At 61.4% G+C, this 21,517-nt stretch overlaps 2 protein-coding genes across 2 annotated transcripts; one reads left to right on the plus strand and one right to left on the minus strand.

The window, feature by feature from the left end:
- The first annotated feature begins 725 nt into the window (after positions 1-725).
- On the plus strand, positions 726-9,110 carry LOC131565762 (uncharacterized). The gene is made up of 8 exons (XM_058816826.1): positions 726-848; positions 2,466-2,864; positions 3,859-4,059; positions 5,038-5,988; positions 6,072-6,360; positions 6,591-6,715; positions 8,362-8,475; positions 8,791-9,110. Exons 2-8 carry the CDS (start codon positions 2,477-2,479, stop codon positions 9,108-9,110), a joined length of 2,388 nt encoding a protein of 795 aa, XP_058672809.1. The 5' UTR covers positions 726-848; positions 2,466-2,476.
- Positions 9,005-12,248, minus strand: LOC131560842 (zinc finger protein 282-like). The gene is made up of 6 exons (XM_058809835.1): positions 12,054-12,248; positions 11,844-11,970; positions 11,314-11,427; positions 10,314-10,418; positions 10,087-10,209; positions 9,005-9,970 (listed from the first exon to the last, which is right to left on the minus strand). The coding sequence occupies exons 1-6, from the start codon at positions 12,216-12,218 to the stop codon at positions 9,243-9,245; spliced, it is 1,362 nt and encodes a 453-aa protein (XP_058665818.1). The 5' UTR covers positions 12,219-12,248; the 3' UTR covers positions 9,005-9,242.
- Positions 12,249-21,517: the final 9,269 nt, after the last annotated feature.

The raw sequence follows: 21,517 nt of genomic DNA on the forward strand, positions 1-21,517 counted from the left end.
GGGGCTGTCCGGTCCCGCTGTGCTGTCCCGGTTCCCCGTCCCCTCCCGGTACCCCGTCCCTCCCGAGGCTGTCCCGGTTCGCTGTCCCCTCCCGGTTCCCCGTCCCGGTTCGCTGTCCCCTCCCGGTTGACTGTCTCCTCCCGGTTCCCCGTCCCCTCCCGGTTCCCCGTCCCCTCCCGAGGCTGTCCCGGTTCGCTGTCCTCTCCCGGTTCCCCGTCCCCTCCCGGGGCTGTCCCGGCTCCCCGTCCCCTCCCGGTTCCCCGTCCCCTCCCGAGGCTGTCCCGGTTCCCCGTCCCCTCCCGGTTCCCCGTCCCCTCCCGGGGCTATCCCGGTTCCCCGTCCCCTCCCGGTTCCCCGTCCCCTCCCGAAGCTGTCCCTGTTCGCTGTCCCGGTTCCCCGTCCCCTCCCGGGGCTATCCCGGCTCCCCGTCCCCTCCCGGGGCTGTCCCGGTTCCCCGTCCCCTCCCGGTTCCCCGTCCCTCCCGGGGCTGTCCCTGTTCGCTGTCCCGGTTCCCCGTCCCCTCCCGGTTCCCCGTCCCCTCCCGAGGCTGTCCCTGTTCGCTGTCCCGGTTCCCTGTCCCCTCCCGGTTCCCCGTCCCCTCCCGGTTCCCCGTCCCTCCCGGGGCTGTCCCCGCTCTCGGCGCCGCCCCCGGCGGTTCGCGGCGGTGCCGCCAGGGGGAGCCCGCGGCCGCGGTGTCGCGCAGGGCCCGCGCCGGCGCTCGGAGGAAATGAAGGCGAGTTCCGCCGAGGCGGGAGCCATTACCCGCCGCCGGACCTGAGCCCCCCCTCCCGCCGCCGCCGGGGCCCCGCTCCGCGCCCCCCGCGCCCCGCACGCCCGTCCCGGCGCAGGTAAGCGCTGTCCCGGGGCCGGGGGGGCCGGCGGGCCGGGGGGAGCCGCGGGGCCGGGGCCGGTGCCCGCCCCGCGCACCCGCCCGCGGTGGGATCCCGAATGGGGGGGGGTCCGCGGGGCAGGCCCCGGCCCGGCCGCTTTGTCCCCGGCGAGAGGAGCGCGAACAAAGCCGGGGCAGGGCGGCGAGCGGCGCCCCGGGCCCGGCAAAGGGCGCCCCGAGGCCGCGGGTGCGGGCGCTGCCGGGGGCCCCGGGATGGGGAGGGGGCTCGGGGCACGGCGGGGGCACCGCGGGGCTGCGGGCTCCGCTCGAGGCCGCTGCGCTGCTCCTGGGGGTTCCTGCGGCTCCGGGGCGCGATGGGAGCCGGGGGTGGGCACGGGGGTCTCTGCTGTGGTCCCGTGGTGCCCGTGGGAGCTTGAGGTGTGCGCACCTGGTCCAGGTGAGCACCATGGCCAAGGGCTTCTCCGTGGCCTTGGAGCACTCGCTACAGCCAGGGCTTTTGATGTGGTCCCAAGTTCCTCAGGAGGAGTTTGGGGTGTTCACTGTGGCCACGGTGTTTACCATGGCCGAGGTCTTTGCCGTGGCCCCAGGGTGCTCGCTGGGAGCTCCAGGTGTGCACCGTGCCCGAGGTCTTTGCTGTGTCCACAAGGTCCTCGCTGGGAGCTTGGGGTGTTCACCGTAGTCAAGGTCTTTTCTGTGGCTCCTCACCTCTCATGGGCTCTTCAGGTGTTTATCATGGCCAAGGTCTTCATTATGGCTTTGCAACACTTGCCATGGCCTGGTCCTTGCCCTGGTGCCAGGGTGCTCCCTGCAAACTTGAGCTGCTCACCATGGCCAAGGACTTTCATGGTGCCTTTGCCATGGCCTTGGGGCTCTCACTGTGGCCATGGGTTTCACCATGACTCCAAGGTCCTCAGTAGGCTCTTAATGCTCTCACCATGGACAAGACCCTTGCCAAGGCCTGCTTCTTGGCCAAGGTCTTCACCATGGCCTTGAGGTGCTCATGTCCTTGGTCAGTGCTGTGGCCCCGAGGCCCTGGCTGGGAACCTGAAGTGCTCATCATGCCCAAGACTTTCCCCATCATGGCTGGCATTGCTGTGAGCCCCTTGCCGTGGCCTTGAGGTGTCCCCATGACCCTCATCCTGGCCCCGAGGTGCTCTGAGGCACCCGTGAGGCAGCTGCGTGGCCCCAGGGCAGGTGCCGTGCCCGAGGCGCTCACCACAACCCCTCACCGTGGTGCTGACGCTCAGCACGGCCACGTCCCCGTCCACGGCACCCTGGGGGCTCTCCCGGGTGCCTCTGGCTGGAGAGAGCCGGGGGGCCCTGGCCGTCCCCCCGCGCTGCCACCAGCCACCGCTGCCCTTTCCTTTTCTCCCCTCCCAGGTGCCCTCGAGCCGGGCGAGGCGATGCGGTGCGCCCGTGCCGCGTGCTGTGCCGAAGCGGCTCTTTAGATCCTCCCCGGCCCAAGCCTCCCCTGCCATGGATGCCTCCGGGGCTCTTGCTTCGGCTCCCTCCTCCGCGGCTCCCTCGGGCTCCCGCAGCCCCATGTTCCCCCCAGGAGCCGAGAGAGAGGAGTGGGGACCGAGGTTCAATTGTGCCCCTTCCACCTCTGCCGCAGCCTCGCAGGCGATGCCAGCGTCTGGCCGGAAGAGGAAGGCCAACTTCTCCAATGACGAGACCGAGACGCTGGTCTGGAATGTGGTCCGGCATTTCAGCGCCCTGTACGGGTCCGAGGCCCTGCGGGCTCACCCCGTGCGGCGGAAGCAGCTCTGGACCCAGATCCAAAGCCGCGTCAACTTCCTGGGCTACACCGAGCGCTCCATCGACGACCTCAAGCACAAGTGGCGCGACCTGCGGCTGGACGTCAAGAAGAAAATCACCTCCAAGAAGCACCTGCCCGTGAACCGCGCCGGGGGGCCGCTGCACAAGCCGCGCCTCACGCCCCTCGAGAAGATGGTGGCGTCCACCTTCCTGCAGGCCAGCCACGACTCGGAGCCCGAGATCATCCTGGACCCAGGTGGGTGGTGGTGGCTCTGCGGGCACAGGGTGGTTGGAGCTCTGGCTGCGCTCCCTGAGGGATGTCCGGCCATGCTGGGGTTCTCAGCTGGCTGTTGTGCCTTGTCGAAAGAGACTTTGAGGTTTGTCTTGGGGTTGCAGCATCCACCAGAGTCACGGTCCTGTTGTACCCAAGTGCCAGCCACTGGGTAGGGAAATGAGATTAGCAATCCTCTGTGGAAATAACCTGGGATCAGCGAGTTATAGAAATCCCAGGGTGGTTTGAGTGGGAAGGGACCTTAAAACTCGTCCTGTTCCACCCTGTGCCATGGGCAGGGACACCTCCCACTATCCCAGGGTGCTCCAAGCCCCATCCAGCCTGGCACTGGACATTCCAGAGATCCAGGGGCAGCCCCAGCTTCTCTGGGAAAGCTCTGCCAGATCAACAGTATTCATAGGAACACCTCAAGCTTTGCAGGAGCGGGTGATTTTTGTTCTTCTTTATTATTGTCTTTAATTTGATGCTTTTTGATCCCATAGTGGCCTCTCTGGTTTCACTGGGGGCATCATAGGCTCCATCCATGTGGCCCAGACTTGGCTGTCATGTGCTAGGCACAGAGTTCTAGGCCGAAGGAAGAAATCCTGTGTAATGGCATGAAGCTGTGCCATGGGAGGGTCAGGCTGGAAATCAGGGAAAGGTTCTTCCCCCAGAGGGTGCTGGGCACTGCCCAGGCTCCTCAGGGAATGGTTACAGCTCCAGCCCTGTCAGAGTGGGATTTTGGGGTGTCCGTGCCGGTCCAGGAGTTGGCTCAATGATCCCTGTGGGTCCCTCCCAGCTCAGGTTATTCCCCAAGCCCATGACTCTCTGCCATTAGGGGCTGTCAGCCCCCGGGGGGCTCAGGATGGCGCTGGGGCAGGTGAGGCTGAGCGATGGCGCAGGATGCCCTTGCGGGAGCGTCTGTACCTGGGGCCGCCGTGTCCCCGCCAGCTGAGGCCGCATCCTCTGTGTCCCGCAGATCTGTTCTTCCCCGGCGCCTCCAAGCAGCCCTTCATGCACCTGCAGCCCGGCGTGAGCCACCCCAGCATCTACATCGACACCAACGGGCAGCCCTCGGCCCTGCCCGACGTGGAGGGCTCGGCCGCGCCGCGCCTGCCGGGACAGAGCCCCGACCCCGCCGGCGGCTGCGAGTACCGGGGAGAGGGGCAGGGCGGCCCCGGTACGGCGGGAGCAGCACGGGGGGCTGGGGGGGCTGGGGGCAGGGCGGGATGGAGACGGGCTGGGTCTGCACGGAGATCCTCTGGGAGTGGGTTTGGGTGGAGATCCACTGGGTCAGGATAGAAATCCACTGGGTCAGGATGGAGATCCACTGGGTCTGCATGGAGATCCACTGGGAGTGGGTTTGGGTGGAGATCCACTGGGTCAGGATAGAAATCCACTGGGTCTGAATGGAGATCTGCTGGGAGTGGGTTTGGGTGGAGATCCACTGGGTCAGGGTGGAGATCTGCTGGGTCAGGATAGAAATCCACTGGGTCTGAATGGAGATCCACTGAGAGTGGGGTTTGGCTGGAGATCCACTGGGAGTGGGTTTGGGTGGAGATCCACTGGGTCAGGATAGAAATCCACTGGGTCTGAATGGAGATCCACTGGGAGTGGGGTCTGGGTGGAGATCCACTGGGTCAGGATGAAGATCTGCTGGGTCAGGATAGAAATCCACTGGGTCTGCATGGTGATCCACTGGGTCTGCATGGAGATCCACTGGGAGTGGGGTTTGGGTGGAGATCCACTGGGTCAGGATGGAGATCCACTGGGAAGTGTGGGATCTGGATGGAGATCCTCTGGCAGCAGGGTTTGGGGTAAGATGCAATGGCAGTGGGGTTCTGGATGGAGTCTGCTGGGAGTGGAGTCAGGATGGAGATCCACTAACTCAGAATGGAGATCCACTGGGTCAAAATGGAGATTTACTTGGTCAGGATGGAGATATGCTGGGTCAGGGTGGAGATCCATTGGATTAGGATGGAGATCCTCCATGTCAGGATGGAGATCCACTGGGTCAGCATGGAGGTCCTCTCACTCAAGATGGAGATCCACTGGGTCAGGGTGGAGATCTGCTGGGACCCACGTGCTGGGGAGGGCCTGGGGCCAGGGCAGTGCTGTGGTTTCTCTCACCAGAGGTTTCTCTTCTCTTCTCTCGCAGCCGAGTCGGGCCCGGAGCTGCGCACTCCGGACGCGTCGGCCATCTCCCCGTCCCTGCGGAACGAGTCCCTGGTCTCCTACGCCTCCATGTCGGAGGAGGAGGAGCGGGAAGGCCGGGAGGTGGAGAGGGGCCACGGAGGGGCCGCGGGGGCGCAGCCGGGGCCCGAGGCCCCCATGTCCGCGGAGGAGGACATGAAGCTGTCCCGCCAGGCCATGCTGATCCGCCGGTGCAGCTCGCAGGGCTCCGTCACTTCCCTGCCCGAGGACTCCCTCAACCCCGCGGACGCTCACTCGGACTGGGGGCACGAGGGCGTGTCCGACCTGCCCGCCCTGGGCCGCGGGCTCGACTCGGCGCATCCCGAGGAGCAGGCGGGCGGCCCGGGCCCGGAGATGGGCGCCTTGCCCAGGGTACTGATGGGGCCCACCTGGGAGAAGGCTGCGGCCGAGGAGGAGCCCCCGGCGCGCTCCCCGCTGCACGGCGCCCTGACCGAGGAGTCGCTGCCCTCCTCGGCCTCCCCGCCCGGAGACGGCCCGGCCGCCGCCGGCCCCGGCCGCGGGCTGGGCTGCTCCCGCCTGCGCGAGGACCGCCGCGAGAGCTGGAGGACTAGCATCCATCACCTGCTCGACCTGGAGGAGCAGTGGGACCAGCTGTACCACCAGGAGCTGGCCATGTGGCAGGAGGAACGGGCCACCCAGCGCGAGGAGCGGGCCCGCGACCGGGAGCTGCAGTTCCGCCTGCTCGGCGTCCTCACGGACATCCGCGACGAGCTGCGCTACCTGCGCCAGGAGCGCGCCGCCGCCCGCCAGAGCCCGGCCCCGCCGCCCCCCGAGCCCCGCCGCGACCCCAGCCCGCTCCTCGAGCAGCCCAAAGCCGAGCCCGGCTTCCCCGAGCCGCCGCCGGCCGGGAGCGCCGCCTGGGCGGACACCGCCGTGCCCAGCCGGAGCCCCTTCGGTAACCGCGGCCGGGGCCGGCGCCGCGGGCGGCCGCGCGGCTCCGCTTCCCGACACAGACGCCTCTTCCTCACCAACAGCTAGGGACGGGCGGGAGCCGCTCCGCCACGGACACCGAGTGCCCGCGGCCGCCCCGGGGGACGGCGTGCGGTGACGCGGGCGGCACCCGGACGGATCCCCGCGGGAAGGACAGGACGGACGGATGGACGGACGGACGGACGGAGGGCGCGGGCGGCCGGCGCTGCCCCGGCGAGCTCGGAGCGCTCCGGGCGCGGCCCCGCGGGTCTGAGGCACGGCAGCGCCCCGAGGTGACGCCGCCGTGCCCGCGGGGGACACGCGTGACAGCGCGGCCTGGCCCGACGGCGCCGGTCCAGTAGGATTTACTACCTGTCGGGGGGTGGGAGTTAGAAACACTTAGTCGCTGACGTGCGAACATTTTATGCAAATCATTTAATGACCTAATTTGCATATAACCATAAAACTTCTGTTTAAAAAAAAAAAAAAAACGCCTCCAAAAAAACCCAGAAACGATGGTTTTGTGTGTGATCTCTGTGTGGGTGTGGGAGCTGGGCCAGGGGAGCCGTTTGTCCCATGGCTCTGCAGCCCTGGATGGGGACAAGGCCATGGGACAAACGAGCTTCACCCCATTCCTGTGGGGCAGCCCAGCACCGTGGATCAGGGCTGGGGAACAGCAGCTGTGCTGTGCAGCTGTGTGGACCTGGAGTGGGGTGAGGGCATGCACATCGTGGGGGGAATGTGGAGGGGCCCCTGCCCAGGAGCGTCCCCAGGCAGTGTGAAATGTCCCCAGGCAGTGTGCAGTGTCCCCAAGCAGTGTGAAATGTCCCCAAGCAATGTGCAGTGTCCCCAATCAGTGTGCAGTGTCCCCGGGCAGTGTGCAGTGTCCCCAAGCAGTGTGAAATGTCCCCAGGCAGTGTGCAGTGTCCCCAAGCAGTGTGAAATGTCCCCGGGCAGTGTGCAGTGTCCCCAGGCAGTGTGAAATGTCCCCGGGCAGTGTGCAGTGTCCCCAGGCAGTGTGCAGTGTCCCCAAGCAGTGTGAAGTGTCCCCAGGCAGTGTGCAGTGTCCCCAAGCAGTGTGAAATGTCCCCAGGCAGTGTGAAGTGTCCCCAATCAGTGTGCAGTGTCCCCAAGCAGTGTGCAGTGTCCCCAAGCAGTGTGAAGTGTCCCCAATCAGTGTGAAATGTCCCCAGGCAGTGTGCAGTGTCCCCAATCAGTGTGAAGTGTCCCCGGGCAGTGTGAAGTGTCCCCAATCAGTGTGAAGTGTCCCCAAGCAGTGTGAAATGTCCCCAGGCAGTGTGAAGTGTCCCCAATCAGTGTGCAGTGTCCCCAAGCAGTGTGCAGTGTCCCCAAGCAGTGTGAAGTGTCCCCAAGCAGTGTGCAGTGTCCCCAAGCAGTGTGAAGTGTCCCCAAGCAGTGTGAAATGTCCCCAAGCAGTTTGCAGTGTCCCAGGCAGTGTGCAGTGTCCCCAAGCAGTGTGAAATGTCCCCAAGCAATGTGCAGTGTCCCCAAGCAGTGTGAAGTGTCCCCAATCAGTGTGAAATGTCCCCAAGCAGTGTGAAATGTCCCCAATCAGTGTGTAGTGTCCCCAGGCAGTGTGAAATGTCCCCAATCAGTGTGAAATGTCCCCAGGCAGTGTGCAGTGTCCCCAAGCAGTGTGAAATGTCCCCAAGCAATGTGCAGTGTCCCCAAGCAGTGTGAAGTGTCCCAAATCAGTGTGAAATGTCCCCAAGCAGTGTGAAATGTCCCCAATCAGTGTGTAGTGTCCCCAGGCAGTGTGTAGTGTCCCCGGGCAGTGTGCAGTGTCCCCAGCAGGTTCAGAGGGTCCCCAGGAGCGTGCAGGGCCCAGGCAGCCTGACAGGTTCCAGGAGTGTGCAGTGTCCCAGAGGAGTGTCCAAGGTTCCCAGCACTGTCCAGTGTCCCCAGGGAGTGTGGAGGGTTCCTGGCATCATGCAAGGCCCCTTGGGCAGTGTGCAGGGTCCCCAGGCAGTGTCCAAGTTCCCCAGCAGTGTCCCCAGGGAGTGTGCAGGGTCCTCAAGCATTGTGCAGTGTTCCCAGAGCATGTGCAGGATTCCCGGGAAGTGTCCAAGGTCCCCAGCAGCATTTGGGGTCTCCAGGCAAGGTGCAGTGTCCCCAGCAGTGCTTGGGGTCCCCAGCAGGGTGCAGGGTTCCTGGACAGTGTGCAGGGTCCCCAGGGAATGTCTGAGGTCCCCGTGGCAGGTGGTGTAGTGTCCCCACAGCATGTGCAGTGTCCCCAGGGCACCCCTGCAATGTCTCCCCCTCCATCTGCAGCCCACACCAGGGTGACAGCACTGCTGAGCCCTCTGTGCTGTGTCCCCTGTGCTGTCCCCTCTCCCAGCCCTCAGCGTCCAGGGCCCCTTGACTGCCACGTCCTGGGAGGGGACAGTGGGGCAGCAGGAGCTGTGGCATTCGCAGGGTCACCCAGCTCTGGTGGTGGCCTCCCAGCAGGATGGTGACACCCAGCTTGGGGACCCTGGCGTGCCTGAGGAAAGGCCCTGGATTCTGTGGGGAAAGAATCGTGTGAAATAACTCCTATCCCAAAATCTCCTATCCCCAAATCTCCTACCCCCAAATCAGGGCTAGGAGGGACCTGGGGATGGGGCAAGGACAGGGGACAGGAAGAACCCAGGGATGGGTCGGTGACAGGAGTGGGGGTCTCCACACAGCCCCACCGGCACGAGTCCACCGCAGGCGGTGACACTGGGACCTCCTGAGCCGCCACACTCCCAAACCCACAACCCATTCCCGGTACCCCGTGTGCCCGCAGGACATTCCCGCTTTCCCATCCTGCTGCCGCTGCCTTCCCAGGGCGCGGGACCCCGGGACGGGGCACAGAGCACGGGGGGACCCGCGGCGGGGGCGCTGAAGGCTCCGCAGCCCAGCACGACTTTATTCCGTATGTATCGCTTCGTCCATACAAAACTACACCCCAAGCACTGTACAGCGGGACGGCGCGGGGGGAGCAGTAAAAATAAGCAGCGGGGGCGAGGGGACAGAGCGGCAGGCGGGGGTGGCGCGGGGGGACACGGCGGGGGCTGCCCCCCACCCCGAGCGGCGACATCGTCCGTGGGGGGAGCGCGGGGGTGAAGCGTCCGTCGGCGGCGGGGGAGGCTCGGTCCCGCCCCGGGGCTCCCCGCCCGCCCCCGTCCGGCCCGGTGGGAAGCGGCGCGGCCGGGGCCGTCCCGGTGCCGGGGGTGGCAGTCCGCGCCGGGGCGGGCCCTAGTCCCCGGGGGGCAGGATCCCGGGCGGCGGCAGCGGCGGCGGCCCCGCCTCGGCGCCGTGCACCCGCTGGTGATCCTTGAGCGATTCCTTGTAGCGGAAGCTGCGGCCGCAGGCGGGGCACTGGTACGGGCGCTCCCCGGTGTGGATGCGCTGGTGCTTGAGCAGGTTCTGCTTGCGGATGAAGCTCTTGCCGCACTGGGCGCAGGCGAAGGGGCGCTCGCCGGTGTGCAGGCGCTGGTGGTTCTGCAGGTGTTCCTTGCGGCTGTAGCACTTGCCGCACTCGGAGCACTTGTAGGGCCGCTCTCCGCGGTGGATCATCTGGTGCCGCACCAGCCCCGAGTGGCAATTGAAGCTCTTGCCGCACTCGGCGCACGGGTAGGGCCGCTCGGCCGCGTGGCTGCGCTGGTGGATCCGCAGGCTCTTCTTGCCGCTGAAGCTCTTCCCGCACTCGGCGCAGCCGTGCGGCCGCTCCTCGGCGGGGCCCGGCGGCGCCGCGGGGACGGCCCCGCCATCGGCCCCCGGGCCCGCCTCGGGGCCCGGAGCTTTGCCCAGTCTGTGCTGCGCCGGCAGGGCCACCGCGGCCGGCACCGCCGCCTGTCCCTCGGGGGTCCCGAAGGCCGTGCCGGGGAAGAGCAGCTCCCCGGAGCTGCCCGGCAAACCCACCTCCTCGGGGGGCTCGGCGTGCGGGCACCGCTCCTCCGTCTTCACCAGCAGCCCCTCGCTGGCTGCAGGGGACAGAGAGACCGGTCAGTCCCGCCGGGGACACCGGGCGTGTCCCCGAGTCACGGCTCGTCCTGCGGGGGGCTCCCCCCACCCCGGCCCCACGGCGGGGATCGCTCACCAGGACCAGGCCCCGGGGGCAGCATCTCCCTCTCGGGCAGCTCCCAGGGCTCCCGGACACAGGGCTCTTCCTCCTGCTTGATCCACGACAAGAAGTCGTGCGCGGTGATCAGGGCGTCCGCGCCTGCAGGGAGGGACGGGGACGGCGACAGGGACTCAGGCCCTGCTCGGGGGGCACGGGAGGGAACGGCGCCGGTGGGGCAGGCTCAGCGCCGGGCTCACCTGCACAGGGGTCTGGCGGCATCCCCCGCTCCTCCGGGAACTGCTGCTCCCCCACGAAGGCCACCTCCTGCTTGATCCGGGACAGGATGTCGGAGGTGGAGATCAGCGACTCTGTTCACGAGGAGAGACTTGGCCGGGGCCGGGATGGAGCCACACGTGTGACCCACGGCCACCACACCCGGGATGGAGCCACACGTGTGACCCACGGCCACCACACCCAGAATGGAGCCACAGGTGTGACCCACGGCCACCACACCCGGGATGGAGCCACACGTGTGACCCACGGCCATAACACACCCAGGATGGAGCCACAGGTGTGACCCACGGCCACCACACCCGGGATGGAGCCACACGTGTGACCCACGGCCATAACACACCCAGGATGGAGCCACAGGTGTGACCCACGGCCACCACACCCAGGATGGAGCCACACGTGTGACCCACGGCCACCACACCCGGGATGGAGCCACACGTGTGACCCACGGCCACCACACCCGGAGTGTGACCCCTGGACCCCGGCCTCAGGGGACACCCCCATCCCACAGCAGTTATGGACATCCAGCAGCCCCAGGGAGCTGTGGGGACAGGTGGCTGTGGGACAGCCCTTGGTGATGGGTGACCCTGAGATGGCCCATGGGGCTGGGTGACCCTTGGGGACAGACATAACCCCTGGGAACAGATGACTGTGGCAGAGCCCATTGGGGACACGCGACAATGGCACGGCTGATGGGACTGGGTGACTGTGACACAGCCCAAGGGCCCTGACACAAGGTGGTGGCAGCAGGGGACACGTGGATCTCCCAGTGATGGATAGCCAAGATCTCCAGCACAACAGCCATGGATTTTCTGGGGTCACTCACTCACAGCTGGAGAACTGGGCCCGGTGGGGATGGGACTGTTTGGGAGGGAGGAGAGGCGTCCCTGGTGAGGAGGGTGGGGACACTGGGGCCACTGGGGACACTGGGGACAGTGGGGACATTGGGAGGGTCCTCCCGCGGTGTCTCACCCGCGCAGGTGTCCGGTGGCAGCTCCCTCTGCTCCAGCTCCCGCTGCTCAGGGACACAGGGCCCGTCCCCGCGCTCGCTGCGGGGCTGGGCCTCGCTTCTGGAGAGGGCCCCATCTGCCAGGGACACAGACTGATGTCACCCCGTGCCTGTCACCCCCTCCCTGTCAGCCAGGCTTCGGGGGACACTCTGGGGACACACCAGGCTGCCAGGACCTGGCGTCCCTCCTGGCAAAGGTGCCTAAATCCCACAGCACCTCCGTGCTGGAGGTAGTGTGGACACTCAGGTCCTGGGTTCTGGGGGACAGGGACCCTCTCCAGCCCCCTGGGCAGCACCGTGGCATGGCATGGTGTGTCACCCTGTCCCCACACACAGCATGAACCATGGAGCATTCCCTCTGGAACGGTCCCAGGACACAGTGAGTGCCACCACCGACCACTGGTAGGGGACGAGGCCACCCATGCTGGGGACCCACTGAGGAGACACAGCCATCGCTCCATCCTGCCAGGACAGGGGGAAAAGGGACATTTACCCAGGGACAGCAAGGCCTCATAGTTCTCCTTCACCAGGTTGTTGTACAGCTCTTTCTGCCACTCCTCCAGATTCTTCCACTCCTCCGCTGAGAAGTAGACGGCGATGTCAACAAATGTCACCGGCACCTGCGGGGACAAGACCCCCTGGCTCAGCAGTGCCCGCTCCCCATTGTCCCCCCACTGTCCTGCAGCCCCCAGGGACACCCTACCTTGGGGACCTCGCCCCGGGGGCCGGGGGGCAGCCGCAGCACCCAGAAGTTCCTGTTCTTCAGGAGGTTCTCCACGTTCTCCAGGCGCCGCTGGAGCAGCCCGTACTCCTGGATGAGGGTGCCCAGCACTGCCCACTTGCTCTCCAGCTGGTTCCCAAACTCCATGGCCGTCTTCTCGCAGTCCAGCAGCTTCTTCTCGGCCGTGCCCGAGCGGCCCTCCAGGCTGAGCAGGCGGGTGGCCAGGAGGTCGATCTTCCTCTCCATGGCCTGCACGGTGGCCACCACGGTCCAGAGCGAGGCCTCTGCCGAGTGCAGCTGCGCCTCCCGCACGTGCGCCCGCTCCGGCAGCAGCGGCGGCTGCAGCGGCATCAGGTGAGGGGCCTCCATGTTCCACTCCTGCACCTGGGCCACGGGGAGGGCACCGGTGGGAGGAGGCCCACGGGCACCCCCTGGAGCCTCTGCTCCCCGTTTCCAGGGCTTTTGGCCACCAGCAGCCCCAGAACGGCAGGGGACCCCTGTGTGCGATGCCCACCGGGCTGAGGGGACAGTGAGTGGCAGTCCAGGGTGGCCGTGGGGTCAGTGCCCATCCCTGTCCCCATGGAGCCCCTCCCAGAACAAGGCAGGTCACCATGGTCACCTTCCCAACTTGTCACCCCGATCCCCCGTCCCTTGGGAGCCATTCCTGGGTCTGCCCGGGCTGGAACCCACTCGGGAGGAGGATGGGGCTGGGTGGGCAGGGAGCAGCCAGGGCAAGTGGGGACCAGGGAGCTCCAGGGACACCTTGGGGACATAAAGGGACATGCCAGGACAGAGGTGCCTGGGGCATCCCCGCGCTGAATCCTGCTCAGAGCATTCCGGGGCACCCTGGGGCATCCCAGGGCATCCCGGGGGCACGGGGATATCCCGGGCAGAGGTGCCTGGGGACACGCTGGGAACACCCGGGCATCCCGGGTCGGCGGCGCATCCCGGGAGCACCGGGGCCATGGCGGGTCGCGTCCCTGGGGACATCCCGGGGCACCCCGGGGCATCCCGGGGCTCGTGGACATCCCGGGCCAGCGGTGCCCGGCGCATCCCGGGGCCGCGCGGACACCCCGGGGCGGGGGCGCTCAGCCGCGTCCCGGGGCACCGGGGCCACCCCGGAGCGGGTGCGCTCCCCGGAGGCGGCGGGGCCCCGCGGGCCGGGGCTGCCGGAGGGGCCGGGCCGGGCAGCGGCGGGAGCGGGGCGGGCGGGGCGGCGCCGCCTGCGGCCGGTTCCCGGTGCCGGTGCCCCGGGCCGCGCTTACCTGGGCGGGCGCCCACTCGGCCATGGCCCCGCGGAGCTGGGCCGGGCCCCGGCGGCCGCGGCCGGGGCTGGGGCTGGGGCCGGGCGGCGGCGGCGGCGAGCGCGGAGCGGGGCCGGGCCGGGGCCGGGAGCGGGGCCGGGGCCGCTGTCGGTGCCTGCGCACGGGCCGGGCCCCGCCGCCCCGCCGAGCAGCCACGGGCAGCCGGGGAATCGCATCCGCCTCCTCCGGGCTGGGCGGCAGCGGGCGGGGAGCGGCGGCAGCGCGGAGCGCCGAGCACTGCCGCCTACCGGCACCGGGAGCGGCTCCGCCACCGGCGCGGCCCCGGTACCGCCACCGCCTGCCGGAGCGGCCCCGCTACCGCCACCGGCACCGCCACAGTCCGCTGGCACCGGCAGCGGCTCCACCGGACAGCGGGCACCGGCACTGGCACCGGCACTGGCACCGGCACCTCCACCGCGGCCACCGGCACCACTGTGGGAATCGGTATCGGTACCGGCTCTGCCACCAGCACCAGCCTCTGCATGGCATCAGCACCGAGGCTGACTCGAGCCTGGGTGACCTGGACTGGTTTGGGTGCAGGGAACACCGATTCGGTGGCACCGAGGGCCCGGAGCCGTGCGGGAAGAGGACGTGAGCACCCACACCAGGACCCCCGTCCTGGCAGAAGGCCCTTGGTGGGGGCACATTCTGGGTTTGGGAGCCACCCCGTGTGCTCATCCTGACCCTGGAACCTTTCGTTTTACCGGTGCCGGGGCTGGGGCTGGTGCCAGGCCACACAAAAGTGTTACAATCTCACCTTCCTGCGATTATCCCGGCAAAAGCTGCCCCGGTGCCTCGGTGTTCCAGGATCCCTGCAGATGGGCCCTGACGGGGCTCCCCTGGCTGGACAGGGAGCGGGATGATCCTGGCCCCGGAGGGAGGGCAGTGGTACATGAAGGGTTAACGGGCTGAGCAGCACCACGGGGGCCTGAGCAGCCATTTCCCCCCAGGATGTCACCGCTGGCTGTCCCCTCCAGCACCCTGTGCCCCCCAGGCCCTGCCCCATGGCCCCAGGGCTGAGCCATTTGCATGAAGACGTTTTCTCCAAAATGTCCAATTTTCCTGTCCCCGTTCCCTGGGAGCACAGCCCAACCCCTCCCCAGCTGTCCCCTCCTGGCAGGAGCTGTGCAGAGCCACAAGGTCCCCCCTGAGCCCCCTTTGCTCCAGGCTGAGCCCTTCCAGCTCCTCCAGCCTCTGAGGTTTCTTCATCTCAGCCATGGATTCACCTGCTGCAGCACAGACGTGGTTTGCTTGGTTTATTCCTCAAATTTTCCAAACACCTCTTACCACGCCGGTGATATTTCCCTGGGAATATCAGTTCAGAAGCTTTGATCCCAGGACAGCAGCTGCTGGAGATCCCACTCCTTGTGGCAGTGGGGAGTTGAGGCTGGGTCTGACCCAGCAGCTTTTCCCCCTCAGGAGTGAGGGGTGCTGGGGCCTGGAGCATCCCACGGGATCCATCCCCCCTGTGGGAATGGAGCTGCATCCCAGTCCAGGACACCTTCTCTCCTCTGAGGGCTGGGAGAGTGCAGGGTGTGCAGGCTGGAAAACCACAGCCCAGCCTGGAGAGGGACTGGGGACAAGGATGGAGGGACAGGACACAGGGAATGGCTCCCAGTGCCAGAGGGCAGGGATGGGTGGGAGACTGGGAATTGGGAATTCCTGGCTGGGATGGAATTCCCAGAGCAGCTGTGGCTGCCCTGGATCCCTGGAAGCGTCCCAGGCCAGGCTGGATGGGGCTTGGAGCACCCTGGGACAGTGGGAGGTGTCCCTGCCATGGCAGGGGTGGCACTGGATGATCCTTAACATCCCTTCCAATCCAAACTATTCTGGGATTCTCTGAGGAATAAAAGCAAAGCCAACCCAAGGATTTCACTTGAAGCCAGTGCCAAAATGTTTTTGGGACATTATTCCTGTACCTGGGATGGGCAGGATGCTTTGGGGCCAAGTGTATTTTCCCAGTCCTGCTCAGAACTCCTGGAACTGCAGCACGGCACCAGCTGGGCGCTCTCTGCTGCTCCTCAGGAGCCTGGAGACTTCACTCCAGCTGGAGTCTCTGACTGAGGACACCTCTCCAACTGGAGGCAACACATTTTCCCTCTTGGCACGCAACTGGAATATTCAAAAATGCTGAAAACCACCAGCACGTGGGGAGAAAACACAAAATCTGCATGTGCTGCCTCCTGGCTCCTCTCCTCCACCCTTCTCCCTGCTGCATTTCCACTTCCCAGAGGAACATCACCAACACACTGTACACACATTTAGAATATACCCATGGGGTTTTTCCTCCCAGAATTTCAGAAACCAAAGCAGCATCTCACCCCACAGGAAAACATGGGGTCAATATAAAAATAGAATCCAAAACCAGTTAGTTCTGCAGGTACAGTAATGGGAGAGCAGCTAAAGTGGGGAAATAATGCCCAGAATTGGTTGCTTCAAACATCAGTTCACAATCCTATTCTCAATTTTTCATTTTTCATCCCTGGAAACTTCCACTGTTTCTGTGTGGTACTCTGGATGCTCTCCAGCACGTGTTGTTTGGTGCACCAGGTTTTTAAATGTCCCTTTTGGTACAGCCAGTGCTGCTCTATCCTACTCCTGCTCCAAGGAGGAGCTGGATGGAGCATGGCAAGAATGGCAGGAATGATCCAGCTCCTGATCAGTGACAGGGCAGCAGCAAATTGAACCAGAGCTCGATTCCTGTCTTAGGTTGCAATGCAAGATGTAACCAAATGCATTCCATCACCAGGTGTTAAAAAAGCCAGGTGGGGCAATGTTCTTTATCTCTTCCAGGGCCCATCCTTTGTCCAGGGAGATATCTTCTGTTAATGGCCCATTGAGTGTCCCTGCATGGCTGATCAAATTCCACCATCCCATTGGGAGATGCTCGGCCCAGGGGGAGGAGCCAAGAATTCCTAACTGGATATAATCTGGGGTCTGGAACACCCCAGCAGCATTTTCCACTGGACTCCCAGAGGAGCAGTTTCCTTCTCCACAGCATTCCCAGAGGAAGACCAGGCTCATCTACACCACTGCTGGAAGAAAGAGTTTCTCAGAGGAAAACTCCAACCTTCTGCAGGATCCCTGCTCCGACAGAGCCACAGCTGGCACTGCAGTAGGGCTGCAGCCAACACCCTGACCTGACCCACAGGGAGCCAGGCTGTGTCCTGACTCTGCCAGTGCTTTTGTACCACTGCATTTTATTCTAATTTTCCTATTACATTGGTAGTTCTGATTTGGGATCTCCCGCTGGTTGGCTTTCAAACGAAAGTTTGAAAAGTGGGAAAACTGCCTTACCCCCAGAATCTGCTCTGACCCACACAGGACTACCAGCCCCACCTCTGGGCAGAGCAGGGGTTTTGACAGCTGACTGCAAAGCTCTGCCCTAGGCAGGCTTGTGGCACATGGCTGAGATGGTCTATGAGGAGGGGGCTGTGGAGGGTGGGTTTCTCCAGCACGCAGAAGGGCTTCTCCTGGAGGCAGAATGGCTTCTCCAGGAGGCAGAATCGCTTCTCCAGGAATCAGACGGGTTTCTCCAGGAAAAAGGAGCGTTTCTCCAGGAAGTAGGAGAGTTTCTCCAGGAAGTAGGAGAGTTTCTCCAGGAAGCAGGAGAGATTCTCCATGAAGAAGGATGGTTTCTTCAGGACGCAGGATATTTTTTTCAGGAAGCAGGAGAGTTTTTTCAGGAAGAAGGAGAGTTTCTTGAGGAAATAGATGGGTTTCTCCAGGAATAAGGAGGCTTGCTTCAAGAAGCAGGCAGGTTTCTCCAGGAATAAGGGGGGTTTCTTCAGGAAACAGGCGGGTTTCTCTGGGTATCAGGTGGGTTGGTTCAGGAATCAGGAGGGTTTTTCCAGGAATCAGGCGGGTTTCTCCAGGAAGCAGGAAGGTTTCTCCAGGAAGGAGAAGGGTTTTTCCAGGAAGCAGGAGGGTTTCTCCATGAAGCAGGAAGGTTTCTCTAGGAATCAAGTGAATGTCTCCAGGAAGGAGAAGGGTTTTTCCAGTAAGCAGGAAGGTTTCTCCAGGAAGCAGTTGGGTTTCTCCAGGAATCAGGCGGGTTTCTCCAGGAAGCAGGTGGGTTTCTTCAGGAATCAGGAAGGTTTCTCCAGGAAGGAGAAGGGTTTTTCCAGGAAGCAGGCATGTTTCTTCAGGAAGCAGTTGCGTTTCTCCAGGAATCAGGCGGGTTTCTCCAGGAAGCAGTTGGGTTTCTCCAGGAAACAGGAAGGTTTCTCCAGGAAGCAGTTGGGTTTTTCCAGGAAACAGGAAGGTTTCTCCAGGAAGGAGAAGGGTTTTTCCAGGAAGCAGGCGTGTTTCTTCAGGAAGCAGTTGTTTTTCTCCAGAAATCAGGAAGTTTTCTTTGGGAAGCAGGCGTGTTTCTCCTCAGCTGCCCGGTGTGGGTGCGCCGGTGCCGCAGCAGGTACGCGTGGCGGGCAAAGCTCCTGCCGCACTCGCTGCAGATGAACCACGGCGCCGCCGCGTCCTCGAGCTGGCCCTGGTGGTACAGCAGGAACCGCCTGAACTCATCCAGCTCCTGCCCTGCCAGGACTCTGTTACCGCTCCTGATTGTCACTGGATTTGGTGCTGGATTTTGGGGGCCCCCCGATGTTTCTGCCTGATCAGAGCGCTGGCGGTGAGGGGCTTGGGATGCTCCTGAGGATGATCCGTGGGACATGGCACCACCATGGCCTGGAACAAGGAGATTCTAAAAATTCCCTGTATGTGATGTGACAGAAAAATCTCCAAACAACAATTCCCGATTTGCTGCTTCTGGACAAAACCCTTAAGTTTTGGGTCAAAAAAAAAAACAAAACAAAACAAAAAAAAAAACCCAAAAAAACCCCCCCAAAAAAAAACCCCAAAAAACCCCCAAAAAAAACCCCAAACCACCACCACCACCAACAAAAAACAAAAACAAAACCAGAAAAACCCCAAAAACCCCCAAAAAACCACCAATAAACCAAACAAAAAAAAAAACCCCAAACCCAAAACAAATAAACAGACAAACAAAACCAAAAAACCTAAAAAACAAAAAACACTCCCCCAAAACAAAAACCAACAACCAACAACCTCCCCCCCAAAATAAATAAACAAACAAACAAAAAAACACACACAAAAAAAAAAAAACAACTCAACAAAAAACAAAAAAAACCCAAAAAAACCAAAAACAAAACAAAACGAAAAAACCCCACACAAAAAAAACCAAAAAAAAAAAAAACAAAAAAAAAAAACAAAAAAAAAAAAAAATGCAGCAGAGCTCAGCTGGAATCCCCCATCCCTCCAATCCTACTAATTTCAAGTTGCTACCAGACAATTCCCACAACACCACACACCTATGCTGAGGATGGCAGGGATTTTTCTTTCCTCCAAATCTTGCGGATCCCTGACCCATGCTGCTCCTCCTTCTGGGATATGGCTTTTGGGAACAAGAGAGCCTGAACAAGGAACAGAAAGAACATGGCAATGATGGTCATCAATATTTCCCCCTGATGGTTTTCCAGCAAATCCCTGCATCGCCCACTCTCTAAAGAGCATCTCTGTTATTCCAGGAAAAGATCCACTGGGGAGGGAGAGGCAGCAGCTGGCCCAGTGTCTAAAGGGGTGTCTGGGATGAACAGGATTTGTGCTCCAACTTTTATAAAATATTCCAGAAATTACACCCAGGAGGTTGGAGATTAAATGTTGAAAAGTGGAAGGTCTTGGATTTGAGCCTTAACCCCCAGTCTGGTGCTGGATTTCATGGTTCAGTCCTGTCCCTAATTCCTCCTTGTGCAACGCCCCCAATTTCATCAGGTTCTTCCAGGAATCAATCCAAGGAATTACCTGAATGCTGAGGAGCCAGGGAGGGCTCACAGCTTCAGAATTAAAATATCAGGGACTTAAAGCAAACATATAGTTGGGCATTTAAAGCTAATTAATGAGATTACTTCTTTTTCTGGGCATCATTCAGGTTATTTCACTATTTCTCCATCAAAATAGTTCAATTCTCTTAAGTGAATCCCAAACCCAGACATACATCAGGATTTGGGGATAAGGAAAACACAACTTTACTGTAATTAATGAGGGTACAGGATTAATGATCCCATGTGTTGTTGGGACCCTGGATGCTGAGAATTTCAGATTTCTGTGCTGCCAGGCACTGATCCCCAAGAGAACACTGCACTGACCTGAGGGTGTGGAGAAGCTTCCAAAATGGAATGACAGAACTGGGATTGTGGGTGTGGAGTTTGGATAGAAGTGTGTGATATCACAGGGTGGGAAACTCAGAGTTTAAGGGTTCAGAATACAGTGATATATATAAAGATAAGATAGAAGTTTTAGGGTGAAGACTAATCCTTCTTCTTCACCTTCTTCTCCATGGGTTTGGGTAGCATTGTGTAATTAGACAAAGTCCACATTACAAGAAATGAGTGATTAATTATTAGGTTAAAAGTAAAAATAATTTAGGCATCATTTCTTAATTAGATTTTTTTTCCTTAAAAGACCGTGTAGAGATAAACACGGGGCCATTTTATAACTTGTTAGTGAAATACTGTAGAACTTGACTTGTAAGACTGTAATACAGATAAGAAATAGTAAATATCTAAGTCCAAACAGAAAATATTGTCTCTGCACCTTTAATTCCAACACTGACCAAGACAAAAAAATAAAAATCAACAGTGTGTCACTGCAGCTCCTGTATTCAAACCTTTTCCATTCCTTATTCCTTGTTTTTATTGGCAGCTGCATTCCCTGGGATCCTAAACTGTCCTTCAACCTTTTAAAGGAAAATTGTGGAGCTTTTTGTCTCTCACAAAGGTTCACAAGCTCTTAAAGACGAGTTCTCTAAACATCCAGGGATGTGAGGAGTGACAAGAGCCAGGCCAGACCCAGTGTGTGTCCCTTTGGAGAGGGAAAACTGACCTTTTCCCAGTGTGATCAAAGGCCCAAATTTCTCCTTCAGCAATTGCTTATAAAATTCATTCTGCCAATCCTGCAGACGTGGCCACTGAGGAAGCATCGCAGGGACCTAAAAAGCAAAATGCTGCACAGTCAGGGGAGCTGAGAATCCCTGAAAACCCTCTCATCCCAACAGTTTAAAGACGTTGGCACCTCCCAGCTGCTCCCAGCGATGTCTGTGCTATGTGTAAGCAGCATATTAATGAAGGATTTTACATAAGAACCTTCTAATGTTAATCCAGAATGAGAGAAAAGGCTTTAAAGTGATGTGACTCAGCCAGAACAATGATTTGCTCCAATAACTGGGTCAGAAATTAGTCATAAAACCAGATATCTGCGGTCAGCATCCACACCCAGCCCCCTCAGGGAATGTGGTTCTTCCTTCAATGAAAAATAAAATAATTCAGCGTTTTAAATAAACCCTGAGGCAGTGCCACGATCTGTCAGACTGGCTGGAAAAGCTCCTCCCTGGTCATGAAAGCTTATTATTAGGGAATAACAATATTATTATTACTAATTAAACCCTCCGAGGGATATTTTCCCAAGCGGCTTCCAAGGCTTTACACACAGATCTCCCTTTAACCGAATTCATTCCCGCCACCCAGCCCCTCGATTACCCCACAGGGCTCAGAAATCCGGATCCTTTTTCGGGTTTTGCTGCTCTTCACGTCCCCAGGGCCAGCCCGGGGGGTGCCCACGAGCCAGGTGCCATCCAGGGCCAGGATGAACTTGCTGGGCACGGCCTCCTTCAGCAGGCGCCGCCTCTTGCGGGGTCTCACGGGGTGGGCCTCGAAGGAGCTCTCCTCGAAGTGCTCCGAGCACAGGCAGTGGTACTTGGAGGGGGTCTCCATGTCCCTGCCCATGTTCTGGAGCCACTGCCTCAGCAGGGCTTGGTTTTGCAGGGGGAAGGCGTAAAAACTGACCGAGCTGTTCTTGTAGGCGCCGCTGGTGCCGTTGCGGCAGTTCAGGGCCGCGCAGTAACCCATCCTCAGAGGCCAGGGGTGGGGGAACACCCCAAAAAACACCCCAAAGAACACAGCAGGGAGAAAGCTCAGGGAGTTTCATCAACCTCAGTCCCAAACAGGTCTACATTTCTCTGAAAACCCCGTGGTTTTGGCAAAGAGGAGCTGAGGTGGCCGAGTGAAACGCGGGGCTGAACTTCCCGCAGGAGCTCCCCACGGAGAGGAGCCAGGTCTGTCCCGACTGCTT

The sequence above is a fragment of the Ammospiza caudacuta genome, chromosome 1 (assembly GCF_027887145.1).
Source record: "Ammospiza caudacuta isolate bAmmCau1 chromosome 1, bAmmCau1.pri, whole genome shotgun sequence".
Taxonomy (NCBI): domain Eukaryota; kingdom Metazoa; phylum Chordata; class Aves; order Passeriformes; family Passerellidae; genus Ammospiza; species Ammospiza caudacuta.

Bases quoted from the DNA above. Each gene is read 5' to 3' on its own strand.
- LOC131560842 (XM_058809835.1), bottom strand. From the start codon at position 12,218: ATGGAGTTTGGGAACCAGCTGGAGAGCAAGTGGGCAGTGCTGGGCACC. The intron at 10,419-11,313 runs GTGAGACACCGC...CCTCGTGAACAG, and splicing joins GCCACCGGACACCTGCGCGG to AGTCGCTGATCTCCACCTCC. The intron at 9,971-10,086 runs GTGAGCGATCCC...TGTCCCCTGCAG, and splicing joins GCCCCCGGGGCCTGGTCCTG to CCAGCGAGGGGCTGCTGGTG.
- LOC131565762 (XM_058816826.1), top strand. From the start codon at position 2,477: ATGCCAGCGTCTGGCCGGAAGAGGAAGGCCAACTTCTCCAATGACGAG. The intron at 2,865-3,858 runs GTGGGTGGTGGT...TGTGTCCCGCAG, and splicing joins CGAGATCATCCTGGACCCAG to ATCTGTTCTTCCCCGGCGCC. The intron at 6,716-8,361 runs GTGAGGGCATGC...CCCCTCTCCCAG, and splicing joins CTGTGTGGACCTGGAGTGGG to CCCTCAGCGTCCAGGGCCCC.